General features: G+C 42.9%; 1 protein-coding gene across 3 annotated transcripts in view; it reads left to right on the forward strand.

The window, feature by feature from the left end:
- Positions 1 to 775: 775 nt before the first annotated feature.
- LOC139536253 (LHFPL tetraspan subfamily member 4 protein-like) overlaps positions 776 to 15,415 on the forward strand; it is a 45,934-nt gene continuing 31,294 nt past the window's right edge. For all 3 annotated transcript variants that reach the window (XM_071336616.1, XM_071336617.1, XM_071336615.1), the window contains exon 1: positions 776 to 1,862. In XM_071336616.1, coding sequence (XP_071192717.1) covers positions 1,457 to 1,862 — 406 coding nt within the window. In that variant the 5' untranslated portion in view covers positions 776 to 1,456. The remainder of the gene's footprint in view (positions 1,863 to 15,415) is intronic.

The raw sequence follows: 15,415 nt of genomic DNA on the forward strand, positions 1-15,415 counted from the left end.
CTTAACTTTAATATTTCAATTTTGACAACTTTTACTTCACTACATTCCTAAATAAAATAATGTACTTTTTACTCCGTACATTTCCCTGAAACCCAAAAGTACTCGTTACATTTTTTATGCTTAACAGGACAGGAAAACCATACTTGAGTAAAAGTTAAGATACCTTAATAGAAAAGGACTCAAGTAAAATCAAAAGTCAACTAGTAAAATTCTACTTGAGTAAAAGTATAAAAGTATTTCGTTTAAAATATACTTAAGTATCAAAAGTAAAAGTATAAATCGTTTCAAATTCCTTATATTAAGCAAACCAGATGGCACCTTTTTCTTGTTTTTTTAATTTACGGAAAGCCACGGGCACACTCCAACATTCAGACATAATTTACCAACGAAGCATGTGTGTTTAGTGAGTCCGCCAGATAAGAAGGAGTAGGAATGACCAGGGATGTTCGGTTGATAAATGCGTGAATTTGACTGTTTTCCTGTCCTGCTAAACAGTCAAAATGCAAAGAGTACTTTTGGGTGTCAAGGAAAATGTATGGAGTAAAAAGTACAATATTTTCTTAGGGAATGTAGTGAGGTATAAGTAAAAGTAGTCAAAAATACAAGTAGTAAATTAAAGTAGGGAACAGATACCCAAAAAAGCAACTTAAGTAGTACTTTAAAGTATTTTTACTTAAGCACTTTACACCACTGCTTCCATGCACCTAATCCAGGTTTCTCCAACAGTTTTCTGTGCAGACTATAGCAGTTTGTTTGGTGAGCGTGCGCGCGCGAAGGAGAGACGTGGAGGAAAAGGGAGAGCGAGAGTGAGAATCAGAAGACAGCATCAGAAAACCACCAGCATGGGGTCTTGGTATTTACAGTGATACGACCAATGCCCATCTTTTCTCGTCTTCTTTCTTCAAAGGACACGCATTGGTCTCTTATTCCGGATGTAAAGAATGCTCCAGTTGACCTAACTTAAATAGTTCGCGGAAGATTCATCAGTGGGGCTCGACAGCGGTGCTTGTCTCTCATTTGAAGCGTTGGGTCCAATGGGAGTCGATATAGCTTCATTCTTCACACTCCGACGGTGGTGGTGAATTGCGAATAACACGTCTGATCCCTTTTTTCCTTGACCATTGATTTTTGCAATGTGAGCTTGTTCGACTCTGCTGTGTTATTACGCATTAAGAGGGTTTTCCCCATCGCTGTTTAATCACGCTTAGGTCTTGAATTGATTAATTTGGAAACCATTTGGACTATATAACATTCAGAAACCTGGACCTTTTGATTGACTACCAGGAGAGACAGTGCTGACCTTTGTGTAGACTCTTTCGTGTAAGATTTTTGTTTGGTCTCCATCTTTCAGAGACAACGGAGTGTTATTATCAAAATAGTTGCTGAGGAATCATTGACGAAGATAGGGGGAGATAGAGACGAGGGGAATACGAGATAACGCCAGTGGTGGGGGAACATGCTGCCTTCGCAAGAAGCTTCCAAGATTTACCATGACAACTACATGCGGAATTCGCGGGCCATTGGGGTTCTGTGGGCTATATTCACCATATGTTTGGCCATTATTAACGTAGTGGTGTTCATTCTGCCCTACTGGATTGGGGACAGCGTGAACACCCCACACGCAGGCTATTTCGGCTTGTTCCACTACTGCGTGGGCACTGGGAACTCCAACCGGGAGCTCACTTGCCAAGGAACCTTCGCCGAATTCAGCGGCATCCCCTCGAGCGCGTTCAAAGCTGCCACCTTCCTCGTGTTGCTGTCCATGGTGCTCATCTTGGGTTGTATTGCCTGCTTCACCCTTTTCTTATTCTGCAACACTGCCACTGTCTACAAGACGTGCGCCTGGATGCAGCTGCTATGCGGTAAGAGATTGGCGTTTGGGTAGTCACTTCCACGGATGGGCGCAAATTCATGCATTCTGCTCACGAACATTGAGGGGTCCATTACTTTCCACACTGTTCGTTGGCGCGTGAGTGTCCTGTTGCAGCCTACACTGTGTGTGTGTGTGTGTGTGTGTGTTTGTGTGAAAGCGAGAGAGAGAGGGGGGGGGGGGGGGGGGGCATGTGACATCCGGGATGGAACACATTGTTATAGTGTAGATGTGTGAAAATATGCTAGTATTACATCTGCAATCAAAGTTTGTATTTATATTGTTCAAGTTAATTTGGTTCTTATCATTTTATAATTACACGTGTAATGCCAATGACACTAGTGTAGGCCTATATGGCGACAATGAATCAGACAATTGAAAGAGAAAATATAATTTTATTTTTTGACTAGTTTTGAATGGAACCCAGTGAAGGATGTGTAAAACAAAACAGTGATTTGCCTGGCATCAATGATGTCACGCCCTGATCTGTTTCACCTGTCTTTGTGATTGTCTCCACCCACCTCCAGGTGTCTCCTGTTTCCCCATTAGTCCCTGGTGTATTTATCCCTGTGTTTCCTGTCTGTCTGTGCCAGTTTGTCTTGTTTTGCCAAGTCAACCAGCGTTTCGCCTAGCTCCTAGTTTTTTTTCCTAGCCCTCCTGGTTTTGACCCATGCCTGTCCTGACACTGACTCCGCCTGCCTGACCACACTACCTGTCCTGACCTCAAGCCTGCCTATCCCATGGTACTGTTTAGACTCTGACCTGGTTTCTGAACTCTCGCCTGTCCCCGACCTGCCTTTTGCCTACCCTTTTTGGTGTAATAAATATCGGAGCTCAACCATCTGCCTCCTGTGTCTGCATTTGGGTCTCGCCTTGTGCCCTGATAGCTCTATTTGTTGTTGTTTCTTTTACTGAGAGAATTCTGACAAAAACAGGAATAACTGTGACAGCAGGTTTGTTTGTTTGGGATCTCTGGCCTTGGTTTATAGGGTTGTATTTAAAGGCTGAATGCTGCCATTTCTGGGTAATAATTATGTACATTACTGTAATAGTTAAATTGTTTAAAAAGAAACAAAAATAGCTTCTCAGGCAATAATTTTGCTAGTACTGTCTGGGACTGATCTGAGTTGGGAGGGGAAGTGCACCAAAGCAGGGGAGATGCCTAATGGGAGAGACGTTATTGCCAGAGAGGTTTGGAACTCTCTTTACCATTGGTCTATTACAATTTATATCGCCTGGTGATGTCACCAGGCAAGCCAAAACTCCACTCATGCCAAACTTTCTGATTAGAAGATCCTGAGTAGATAGCTGTTGGTTAAAGATACAATCAGGAAATAACACTTACACATTTTTTTCACAGTTTTACAGTTAGTTTCATAAACTACCGTATAATACAAAACACAGCATAAACAGAATTTTGACTGCACTGGGCTTTTAACTCAGCTTTTGTGACAGAAACAGGATTTCTGTCACTGTGCCATGCGGTTCATGCACTCACTCTCTCTAGTCTGAGAAAGAAATGCGTGCACACACAGGCAGTAGAGGGAACAGATTATCTCAGCTCAGGTGTAACGTACCTGCCACACACACGCCAATTCACATATGCGCTCTGTCGCACAGAAGCCACTCACTGATCTCTAATTGCACAACCTCCAAATTAATTATACATTGTGCAAATAAATGCGCTCTAAATGTGTGTAGCCACCGACTGTGAATTCAGGTGAGAGTTGGGTGACAGGCTTGTTGTTGAGAAAGTTTCGGTGCAGGTTTGAGACTGAGATTTGGAAATGGATGCGTATTAGCGTTGTTATTTTTTGGATAATTTCGCACCCACACACAAACACTTCCCAGCATTTGCAAAATGGGGGAATTCGTGGAATCCTGAACCTGCTATTGCCCTATTTCGCTGCTTAAACACTGTATATAGCGGGTTGTAGGGGTTATTGGGGATTATAGTGGGTTATAGGGAGTTATACAGGGTTATAGGGGGTGGTAGGGAGTTGTAGGGGGTTGTAGATTGCATTGGGTGCTTAGCAGTGGGAGAAGGGAGGAAAATGGTGGACCAAATATCTCTATAAATCGGCTTTCTCTCACCTTTTCCTGTGCCTGGTCCCTGTCTCTGGAGAGGGAGGATAGGAGAGAAACTGAGAGAGAGAAATACAGGGAGAGGACACAGCTACAAATTCACAGCTGGATGACACTAGGATAGGATATATTGGAACAATGGGAGGCTTGATCTTAGCCTGGACCCATATTCATAGTTTCTCAATGTATGAGTGCTGATCTCAGATCAGGTCTCTCCATTTCTATATAATTTTATTCATTATGACCTATTAGGTAAAACTGATCCTTTCTGTCGGTCCTTCACTTTACAGTCATCATTCAAGATAATCCTCTAACAACCCCACTTCTCAACTCTCCCTTAGGCAGCACAGTGAAAGGAATATGCTTCGCGACTGTGATATTACAAAGGCCAAATATTCCAATCCAGCGGAGCACATCTGAGTCAAACGTGAGTCAGCTCACTGGGACGAGAGAGGTGAGACGGAGAGAGCACTGAGGTGGTGCATATGGAAGGTTGAGGTTTTGCAAAGGATGCTGGGAAATTAAGTCCAGTCTTAGTGTGAGAGGGGCCTTTATTAGGCCTGGCTGGGGAAGGCCTACATGAAACACAGCCCTTATTTTAAGTGTTTATAAAATCCCATATGGGAAAACTTTTATGGGAAAAAAACGATTGGAACCATTTCCCTGTTTGACCGCTACGTTTTATGGGTATTATGACCCATACTGTGATACTCTATAAAGGGAACAGGTGCCATTTTGGAAGCTATCTATCAATTTAATGCTAAGCAGTGGACTTCCATCATCACCTCTGTCACCAGCAATACAGTAGTTGGCAACAGACTCATTGAATGCAATCCAGCTTTATGGATAGCAGAATGTTTTAATTCAGTGTAATATAATCTCTGTATGTTATTCTATAGAATCTCTATCATTCTATAAGAGCATAGGTATACCGTCTATCATGCAGTGTGCTTACCTTTTCATCCCCCATTGAGTTTCCACCTCTCTGCTATAAAGGTTATGTTTGACATGAGACGTTGAGACGCGCAAAACTGAAAGCGCGAACCAACGCATTTAACCATGGAAAAGAGACAAGTATTATGGCCGAATACAAACAGTTTAGTTATTCCCTCCGCAATCCAATCAAACAAGCGAAATGTCAGTATAGAGACAAATTGGAGTCGCAATTCAAAGGCTCAAAGACAAGACGTATGTGGCAGGGTCTACAGACAATCACGAACTACAAAAAGAAAACCAGCCACGTCACAGACACCGACGTCTTGCTTCCAGACAAACTAAACACCTTCTTTGCTCGCTTTGAGGATAATACAGTGCCACTGACGCAACGCACTACCAAGGACTGTGGGTTCTCCTTCTCCGTGGCTGACGTGAGTAAGACATGTAAACGTGTTAACCCTCGCAAGGCTGCCGGCCCAGACGGCATCTCTAGCCACGTCCTCAGAGCATGCGCAGACCAGCTGGCTGGTGTGTTTACAGACATATTCAATCTCTCCCTATCCCAGTCTGCTATCCCCACATGTTTCAAGATGGCCACCAGTGTTCCTGTACCCAAGAAGGCAAAGGTAGCTGAACTAAATGGCTATCGCCCCGTAGCACTCACTTCTGTCATGATGAAGTGCTTTGAGAGACTAGTCAAGGATCATATCACCTCTACCTTACCTGTCACCCTAGACCCACTTCAATTTGCTTACCGCTCCAATAGGTCCACAGGCGATGCAATCACCATAACACTGCACTGCCCTAACCCATCTGGACAAGAGGAATACCTATGTAAGAATGCTGTTCATTGAGTATAGCTCAGCATTCAACACCATAGTACCCTCCAAGCTCATCATTAAGCTAGAGGCCCTGGGTCTAAACCCCGCCCTGTGCAATTGGGTCCTGGACTTCCTGACGGGCCGCCCCCAGGTGGTAAAGGTAGGAAACAACATCTCCACTTCGATGATCCTCAACACTGGGGCCCCACAAGGGTGAGTGCTCAGCCCTCTCCTGTACTCCCTGTTCACCCATGACTGCGTGGCCATGCACGCCTCCAACTCAATCATCAAGTTTGCAGACAACACAACAGCAGTAGGCCTGATTACCAACAACGACGAGACAGCCTACAAGGAGGAGGTGAGGGCACATGGGGTGTGGTGTCAGCAAAACAACCTCTCACTCAACGTTAACAAAACAAAGGAGATGATCGTGGACATCAGGAAACAGCAGAGGGAGCACCCCCCTATCCACATCGAAGGGACAGCAGTGGAGAAGGTGGAAAGTTTTAAGTTTCTCTGCGTACACATCACAGACAAACTGAAATGGTCCACCCACACAGACAGTGTGGTGAAGAAGGCGCAACAGCGCCTCTTCAACCTCAGGAGGCATTTGGCTTGTCACCTAAAACCCTCACAAACTTTTACAGATGCACAATTGAGAGCATCCTGTTGGGCTGCATCACCTCCTGGTACGGCAAAAGCACCGCCCACAACCGCAAGGCTCTCCAGAGGGTGATGCGGTCTGCACAACGCATCACCGGGGGCAAACTACCTGCCCTCTAGGATACCTACAGCACCCGAAGTCACAGGAAGGCCAAAAAGATCATCAAGGACAACAACCATCCGAGCCACTGCCTGTTCACCCCGTTACCATCCAGACGGCGAGGTCAGTACAGGTGCATCAAAGCTGGGACCGAGAGACTGAAAAACAGCTTCTATCTCAAGGCCATCAGACTGTTAAACAGCCATCACTAACACAGATAGGCTGCTGCTTACATACAGTCTTGAAATCATTAGCTACTTTAATAAATGGATCACTAGTCACTTTAATAATACCACTTTAATCATGTTTACATATCTTGCATTACTCATCTTACATGTATATACTGTGTTTTATACCATCTATTGCATCTTGCCTATGCCGCTCTGTCATCGCTCATCCATATATTTCTGTGTAGATATTCTTAATCCATTCCTTTACTTATCAAATTAGATTAGTGTGTATGAGGTAGTTGTTGGGGAATTGTTAGATTACATGTTAGATATTGCTGCACTGTTGGAACTAGAAGCACAAGCATTTTGTTACACTCGCAATAACATCTGCTAAACATGTGTATGTGACCAATAAAATTTTATTTTATTTGATGATTTGACATAAAATTGAATGTTTTTTTTTACAGGACTCCTGTAACTGTTTCATCCTCTCGTGCCAAACCAAACCAAACTGTGCTGGCTTAGATATTTTCACCTTGCCCTTTTCAGTAGGGTTTCAACTACTACAGTATGGTGGGCCAACACAGTACAGCTTGGTTTGGCTCTGTAGTTTGAAATGCTCTCTACAGCTGCAAGTGTGGAGGATATTATTTTCCTATTTTCCCCCTCTCACTCCATCTCCATCGCCCTTCCCTCAGGTCTAGCCCTTGTCGCGGTGGCAGGGTTTCCCCAGGATGCATTGTGTGTAGCATCAGGTCGGAGGTCCGAGTATGTTCCCAGTTCTCACTGTGCTTTAGCTTCATGCTTGCTTTTTCTCTCACCAGGAACAAACTCGGAGGACTGTTTGTTCTCGGCTTTTAGCACTTATACTTCCCTTTCTTTTTAAATGTAGTCAACCTTTTTACTTAGTAGACTACCTTTGCATCTGCTCAAAACAGAGCTGCTCTTGCAGGAGTAATGACTCTATATATTAACCTTCCTCATACGTAGGCTACATAGGTCATTTTGTTTCCGTAAGCACTTCATAACTACATCCCTTCTGTACCAAATTACAGCTGGCTTCAGTCTTGAGATGTACCAAATTACAGCTGGCTTCAGTCTTGAGATGTACCAAATTACAGCTGGCTTCAGTGTTGAGAGCAGCTATTTAAAAAAGAAATGTTTTTTTATTTTGTCACGGCCTGACCTTAGAGAGCCTTTTATTGTCTCTATTTGGTTTGGTCAGAGTGTGATTTGGGGTGGGCATTCTATGCTTTGTTTTCTGTTTCTTTATTTCTATGTTTTGGCTGGGTATGGTTCTCAATCAGGGACAGCTGTCTATCGTTGTCTCTGATTGGGAATCCCTTTTTAGGTAGCCCTTTTTCCCTCCTTTCAGTGTGGGTAGTTGACTTTTGTTAGTGGCACTATAGCCCTGTAAGCTTCACGGTTGTTTCTTCGTTTGTTGTTTTGTTGGCGACATTTAAAATAAAAGGAAAACGTACGCTCACAACGCTGCACTTTGGTCTACTTCATTTGACGGCCGTGACATATTTCACCTTTATTTAACCAGGTAAACTAGTTGAGAACAATAGACTCCCGTAAGAGAATGGAGGGTAGAATACTACAAGGTATGCTCAACCGGTGTTGGCCTATGACATTCCTTAAAAAGTCCAAATCAAAGGAGTGGAACGATTATTGACAACATTCTTTTAAAATATACTGTGTATTTCTTTGAATGTCTTTTTTTAAACTGTCAACTGTTTGTCATGCTGACACAAGCTCAACTGTAAGCTCATGATCTATGAAAGATAGGCCACATACTGTAGGTGGTTTGCTGGGTCAGTGCAAAATAGTGAAGTGCAGACAAATTTCATTAGATATTGACTGTCGGCTCCAAAGGTGCCAGGAAGCGTGCAGACGGGCTCCCAATGATAGGTTTCCTCCGGTGTTTGTGGGCTAAGAAGTTAAGAACTCTCTGACAGGTCATCAGAAGAGAAGTAATTGGAAGAAACCACATCAAACCTTTCATTGAACCTTTCTGGAAAAGTACACTCAATAAGATATTGAGTTGCTCAATCCAGATAAATGTTTATTTTCAAAACGGTTAGCTCAATGACATGAGTAAGATCCAGACAATGCAGAGGAGAAGGGGTTTTGACCACACTTTACATTACATAGGCATTACTCCAGAGTACCTATGAGGGAATAACTGTAATCATCCTGTACCAGCAAGGTACACAAGCGCATACAGTAGATATATATTTACTGCTGTATCGATGTAATCCAAGTAAAGACAAAAATTGCTCATGTGGAACTACTGTACATTTATTTATGTTATTTCTAGCTTAATATTTGTACCTATAAACCTGTATATACTCCACCCTCTACTACACCACTGGTAGTGGCTTCTGGGATAAGGCCTATGTAATGGTCTGTGTGGTAGTGGCTTCTGAGATAAGGCCTATGTAATGGTCTGTGTGGTAGTGGCTTCTGGGATAAGGCCTATGTAATGGTCTGTGTGGTAGTGGCTTCTGAGATAAGGCCTATGTAATGGTCTGTGTGGTAGTGGCTTCTGGGATAAGGCCTATGTAATGGTCTGTGTGGTAGTGGCTTCTGAGATAAGGTCTATGTAATGGTCTGTGTGGTAGTGGCTTCTGGGATAAGGCCTATGTAATGGTCTGTGTGGTAGTGGCTTCTGAGATAAGGTCTATGTAATGGTCTGTGTGGTAGTGGCTTCTGGGATAAGGCCTATGTAATGGTCTGTGTGGTAGTGGCTTCTGAGATAAGGCCTATGTAATGGTCTGTGTGGTAGTGGATTCTGGGATAAGGCCTATGTAATGGTCTGTGTGGTAGTGGCTTCTGGGATAAGGCCTATGTAATGGTCTGTGTGCTAGTGGCTTCTGGGATAAGGCCTATGTAATGGTCTGTGTGGTAGTGGCTTCTGGGATAAGGCATATGTAATGGTCTGTGTGCTAGTGGCTTCTGGGATAAGGCCTATGTAATGGTCTGTGAGGTAGTGGCTTCTGGGATAAGGCCTATGTAATGGTCTGTGTGGTAGTGGCTTCTGGGATAAGGCCTATGTAATGGTCTGTGTGGTAGTGGATTCTGGGATAAGGCCTATGTAATGGTCTGTGTGGTAGGTTTTTGTCACAGAGAGCTGTGGGTTGGCAGCGCACTACATTGAAGGCTGCCATAAGTTGAGGGACAGTGTCTGACAGACCAATCAACCTGCACATGTCCTCTACTGTATGCTTATTGTTATTGTTGAATGTATGGTTATTTTGACACTTGGTTATTGTTGTTACTGTTGCCCCATTGACAATTTTGATTCTCATTTTTATATTGTAAATATCCAAAATAAGCTTTGGCAATATGTACATTGTTACGTCATGCCAATAAAGCAAATTGAATTGAATTGAATTGAGAGAGAGAGAGAGAGAGAGAGAGAGAGAGAGAGAGAGAGAGAGAGAGAGAGAGAGAGAGAGAGAGAGAGAGAGAGAGAGAGAGAGAGAGAAAGAGAAAGAGAGAGAAAGAGAGAGAGAGAGAGAGAGAGAGAGAGAGAGAGAGAGAGAGAGAGAGAGAGAGAGAGAGAGAGAGAGAGAGAGAGAGAGAGAGAGAGAGAGAGAGAGAGAGGAACTAAAGTTATTTGTTTCTAACACCCTAGTCACACCCCGACCTAACCAACATAGAGAATAACAAGCTCTCTATGGTCAGGGTGTGACATCCATGCACCACTTTTCTGTTACATTTTTTTGTTGTTGAATATTTTGAAAACAAGTAATTTTTTTCACTTCACCAATTTGGACTATTTTTTGTATGTCCATTACATATAATCCAAATAAAAATCTATTTAAATTACAGGTTGTAATGCAACAAAATAGGAAAAATGCCAAGGGGGGTGAATACTTTTGCAAGGCACTGTAGTTGGATGTCGGGATAGGTTGTCACAGCTTTCCTGCAGCATGACATGAACCACTGTGTGAGATACTGACCCTGTAGTCTTCCTCCAAGCTGAGCTGAGACCAGGTGTTTTAAACAATAAGGTCTCGTTATATATTCCCCATGGGTTTTTTTCATTAACCTGTGCCTCAACGAGAGGAAAGATGAGCCATGGTGTAATTATGTTGTTACGGAGTGCGTGTGTGTGCGTCTGTGTGCGTCTGTGTGCATGTGTGTGCATGTGTGTGCGTCTGTGTGCATCTGTGTGCGTGTGCGTAGAGCACCATCATCCTCCTCCTTAAAGGAGAAACCTACTCAAAATATATATTTTTGTCTTTTTTTCATTAGTCCACTATTAATACAGTCCCAAAATCACGAGAGACAAGATGAGCCATTGCATAATTATGCTGCCAGTTGGGACCCTGGTAATGCAGCGCTAATCTCCAATCGGAACGGGTGCCTGCCCGGAGTTTCACATCGCAGTGGCCCACTCTCCCTCCTCCCATAATTCTCTCCTCTCCCCCAGAGGTTAAGCCTCCGCCAATTATTCTACACCCATCATACAGAGTTTAACAAACGTTTTGAGATGTAGAATGGTAATGGGCACCATGATGGCACCAGAACACTGGAATGAATAAGGATGTTATTGTTATGTGTGTTATGTGTGTGCTGCCAACATGGAGGATAGCTTGCAAACCTCTGTATATCTTCAACTCTGCATGAGCCGTCTATCCTCCCCTTTCTATCCCATGTTTTCCTGGTTTTCCCTTTCTATCCCATGTTTCCTGGTTCTCTCTCTCTATCTCTATAGTTATTTGTTTCTAACTAGCCTACATGCCGAGAATGCCGAGAATACCAATCTTTCAAGATCTCTCTATCTCTCTTTCTTTTTCTCTTTTCTTTCACCATCGTTATTCTACTTTTGGCCACAAACATCTAATCAGGAATTAGACTAGTTAGCATTGATTTGTTGCTGTTAAAGTGAGCTGGGTTTGGCTCCAGGAGATGGTTGAATAATAATTCTAGATAAAGGCCAATAATGAGGGGACAGGTATTCTTTTATACAACATGCAGCAATACAGTTCCCATTGAATTATGGATGACTGGGACACAAGCAAGCACACATGGTTATTATGGTGCTTGTGTGTGCAATGCATAAGAAAATTAAGTTGGATTAAATGAGTGTACTCATCCATCCATCCATGTACAATATCATCATTGATAGCATCTCTTATGGTACCTTTCCTGTTTTCCACTGTAGACAATATGCCAAACAAAATGTCATACCATATGTCAAACAATCAAAAATGGTGTTTCATAGACAGCTGTTCTGTATTCTGTGGGTGATGTATCCCCTTTAGAAAGATGCCATTTCCATGTATTGCTTTTGACAGCTGGGTTAACCGAGGGGCAAATGTGAATTTCAAAGGCGAGTCAAACTTAACTGCAAATCTGCTATTGACCTCAATTGACATCAATGGATAATTTACCTGAAGTCAACATTTTTGGCTAAGTCAGTGCCAACTGGTAGGAAACACCCCTTTTCAAATTTGGGTTTGCAAGTTGTCATGATTAATTTGAGACGTATTAATATTCAGATGAAGCATCGTACCGAAAGGTCCTGACTCAATAACTCAATAACTGACATAACAGTTTTCACAAAGATTACTTTCGCGTTAACCAAATATCGGGTCTTAAATCTCACACATTAGGGCCAACATTTTTATGTTGCAATGAGAGGAACCCTAAAGGTCCCCACTAATAGTGGATTACCCTACTCAGGTCTAGATCCAATCAGATCAGCGTTAACCGGAGATAGCAGACACCCGAATAGCAGATGTTTTGGAGGTGGAACTTTGAATCCGTCAAATCGGTGAACAGCTTCTATTGAGATCATTGTCATGAAGCCACACCGCCCGACTCATGGTAGAAGTTCAGAACGATAAAGTGTAGACGATATAGAAATAATTACACCAATTGAAAAATCAATAAACAAAATATTAAGGATTTCTATCAGCCTAAGAGGTGTAGATTCCATCTCGCATTCCAGTGTTCCAACTTGTAAACAAGGCTGCATGATATTTCTCTTAATGCGACTCTGTGCAGCCAATGGCAATGTTCGCTTTAGGTATAATGCAAGGAGCTGCTTGTGGATTTGACAGCTCCAACACAGTTCCACCTCAGACACCACCAAAACAACTGCTATGCGGATGTCGGCTAAAGTTGATCTGATTGAATAGAGCCCTTAGTCATTAACTGATTCCACGTCATGTGTGTTCATACTGAGCGAGAAGTGATCTCAACCACTCGCTCCATCTCACAGTAGTCTGCTTATGGATTTTTTATTACATACCACTCCTTGGAGGAAGAGGAGATTGCATCCCTCTTCTAAAGGAAGGGCTAAGGAAAACGCTTTTCCTATCAACAGAGATAATGGAGTGAAAGCCATCTAGTGAGAAATTGTCAATCAAAATCTAATGTATAGGCATTGATTCCCTGCTTATCATAGAAGCCTTAAGGCAGGGAAAGTGTGTGTGTGTGTGTGTGTGTGTGTGTGTGTGTGTGTGTGTGTGTGTGTGTGTGTGTGTGTGTGTGTGTGTGTGTGTGTGTGTGTGTGTGTGTGTGTGTGTGTGTGTGTGTGTGTGTGTGTGTGTGTGTGTGTGTGTGTGTGTGTGTGTGTGTGTGTGTGTGTAAAGACGCACGTTGTTTTATGCTTCATTAGCTTCACTTTGCATATGGTTTGAGAATGGCTGTGTTGATGAAGGCAGTTAGTTACATGGTGCAGAATTGAAATGTATACTGAACAAAAATATAAACGCAACATGTAAAGTGTTGGTCCCATGTTTCATGAGCTAAAATAAAACATGAGCTATAATAAAACATCAGTTCCATATGCACAAAAAGCTTAATTCTCTCAAATGGTATGCACAAATGTGTTTACATCCCTGTTAGTGAGCGTTTCTCCTTTGCCAAGATAATCCATCCACCTGACAGGTGTGGCATATCAAAAAGCTGATTAAAAAGCATGATCATTACACAGGTGCACTTTGTGCTGGGGATCATTAAAAGCCACTCTAAAATGTGCAGTTTTGCCACAAAACACAATGCCACAGATGTCTCAAGTTTTGAGGGTGCATGCAATTGACACACTGACTGCAGGAATGTCCACCACAGCTGTTTGCAGATAATTGCATTTCCACATATTAGGGCTGAATGAATTCATTTCAATCGACAGATTTCCTGATATGAACTGTAACTCAGTTGCATGTTGCATTTATATTTTTGTTCAGTATAGTTTACAAAAGTTCAATCAGTTAGGCTGGTCTGAATTCTCCCTTCAACTTAAGTACAGTAAGCATAATATAATTCACGTAGTTTCCTATTCTATGTACACAGTGGGAGTGTATATGTTGAAGGTTCCAAACACCATCATCATCAGCACAGTGTCATATCTCTCCTCCCTTTTTCTATTAATCACATGGGGAATGTCATTCACCTATTTCCCTTCTAGTGAAGGCCAGGTTGGGTTAGCTGTTTGCTTATATCATTATGAATTAGACTATAATAACTTAGTAGTCTGGTCCAGTGGTAGTGCTGCTGACTGTGGACTAAACATTTCCCTCCACGGCACAATAATTCCTCACACTTGCTATTTAACCAATGGGCTCACTCTTGCAATTATCACCTTTCTCTCTCTTAACCAATGGGAGTAAATCTTGTGATGTACAGTCGTGGCCAAAAGTTTTGAGAATGATACGAATATTAATTTCCACAAAGTCTGCTGCTTCAGTGTCTTTAGATATTTTTGTCAGATGTTACTATGGAATACTGAAGTATAATTACAAGCATTTCATACGTGTCAAAGGCTTTTATTGACAATTACATGAAGTTGATGCAAAGAGTCAATATTTGCAGTGTTGACCCTTCTTTTTCAAGACCTCTGCAATCCACCCTGGCATGCTGGCAATTAACTTCTGGGCCACATCCTGACTGATGGCAGCCCATTCTTGCATAATCAATGCTTGGAGTTTGTCAGAATTTGTGGGTTTTTGTTTCTCCACCCGCCTCTTGAGAATCGACCACAAGTTCTCAAAGGGATTAAGGTCTGGGGAGTTTCCTGGCCATGGACCCAAAATATCGATGTTTTGTTCCCCGAGCCACTTCGTTATCACTCTTGCCTTATGGCAAGGTGCTCCATCATGCTGGAAAAGGCATTGTTCGTCATCAAACTGTTCCTGGATGGTTGGGAGAAGTTGCTCTCGGAGAATGTGTTGGTACCATTCTATATTCATGGCTGTGTTCTTAGGCAAAATTGTGAGTGAGCCCACTCCCTTGGCTGAGAAGCAACCCCACATATGAATGGTCTCAGAATGCTTTACTGTTGGCATGACACAGGACTGATGGTAGCGCTCACCTTGTCTTCTCCAGACAAGCTTTTCTCCGGATGCCCCAAACAATCGGAAAGGGGATTCATCAGAGAAAATGACTTTACCCCAGTCCTCAGCAGTCCAATCCCTGTACCCTTTGCAGAATATCAGTCGGTCCCTGATGTTTTTCCTGGAGAGAAGTGGCTTCTTTGCTGCCCTTCTTGACACCAGGCCATCCTCCAAAAGTCTCCTCACTGTGCGTGCAAATGCACTCACACCTGCCTGCTGCCATTCCTGAGCAAGCTCTGTACTGGTAGTGCCCCGATCCCGCAGCTGAATCAACTTTAGGAGACGGTCCTGCCGCTTGCTGGACTTTCTTGGGCGCCCTGAAGCCTTCTTCACAACAATTGAACCGCTCTCCTTGAAGTTCTTGATGATCCGATAAATGGTTGATTTAGGTGCAATCTTACTGGCAGCAATATCCT

Source organism: Salvelinus alpinus, chromosome 12, assembly GCF_045679555.1.
Source record: "Salvelinus alpinus chromosome 12, SLU_Salpinus.1, whole genome shotgun sequence".
Taxonomy (NCBI): Eukaryota; Metazoa; Chordata; class Actinopteri; order Salmoniformes; family Salmonidae; genus Salvelinus; species Salvelinus alpinus.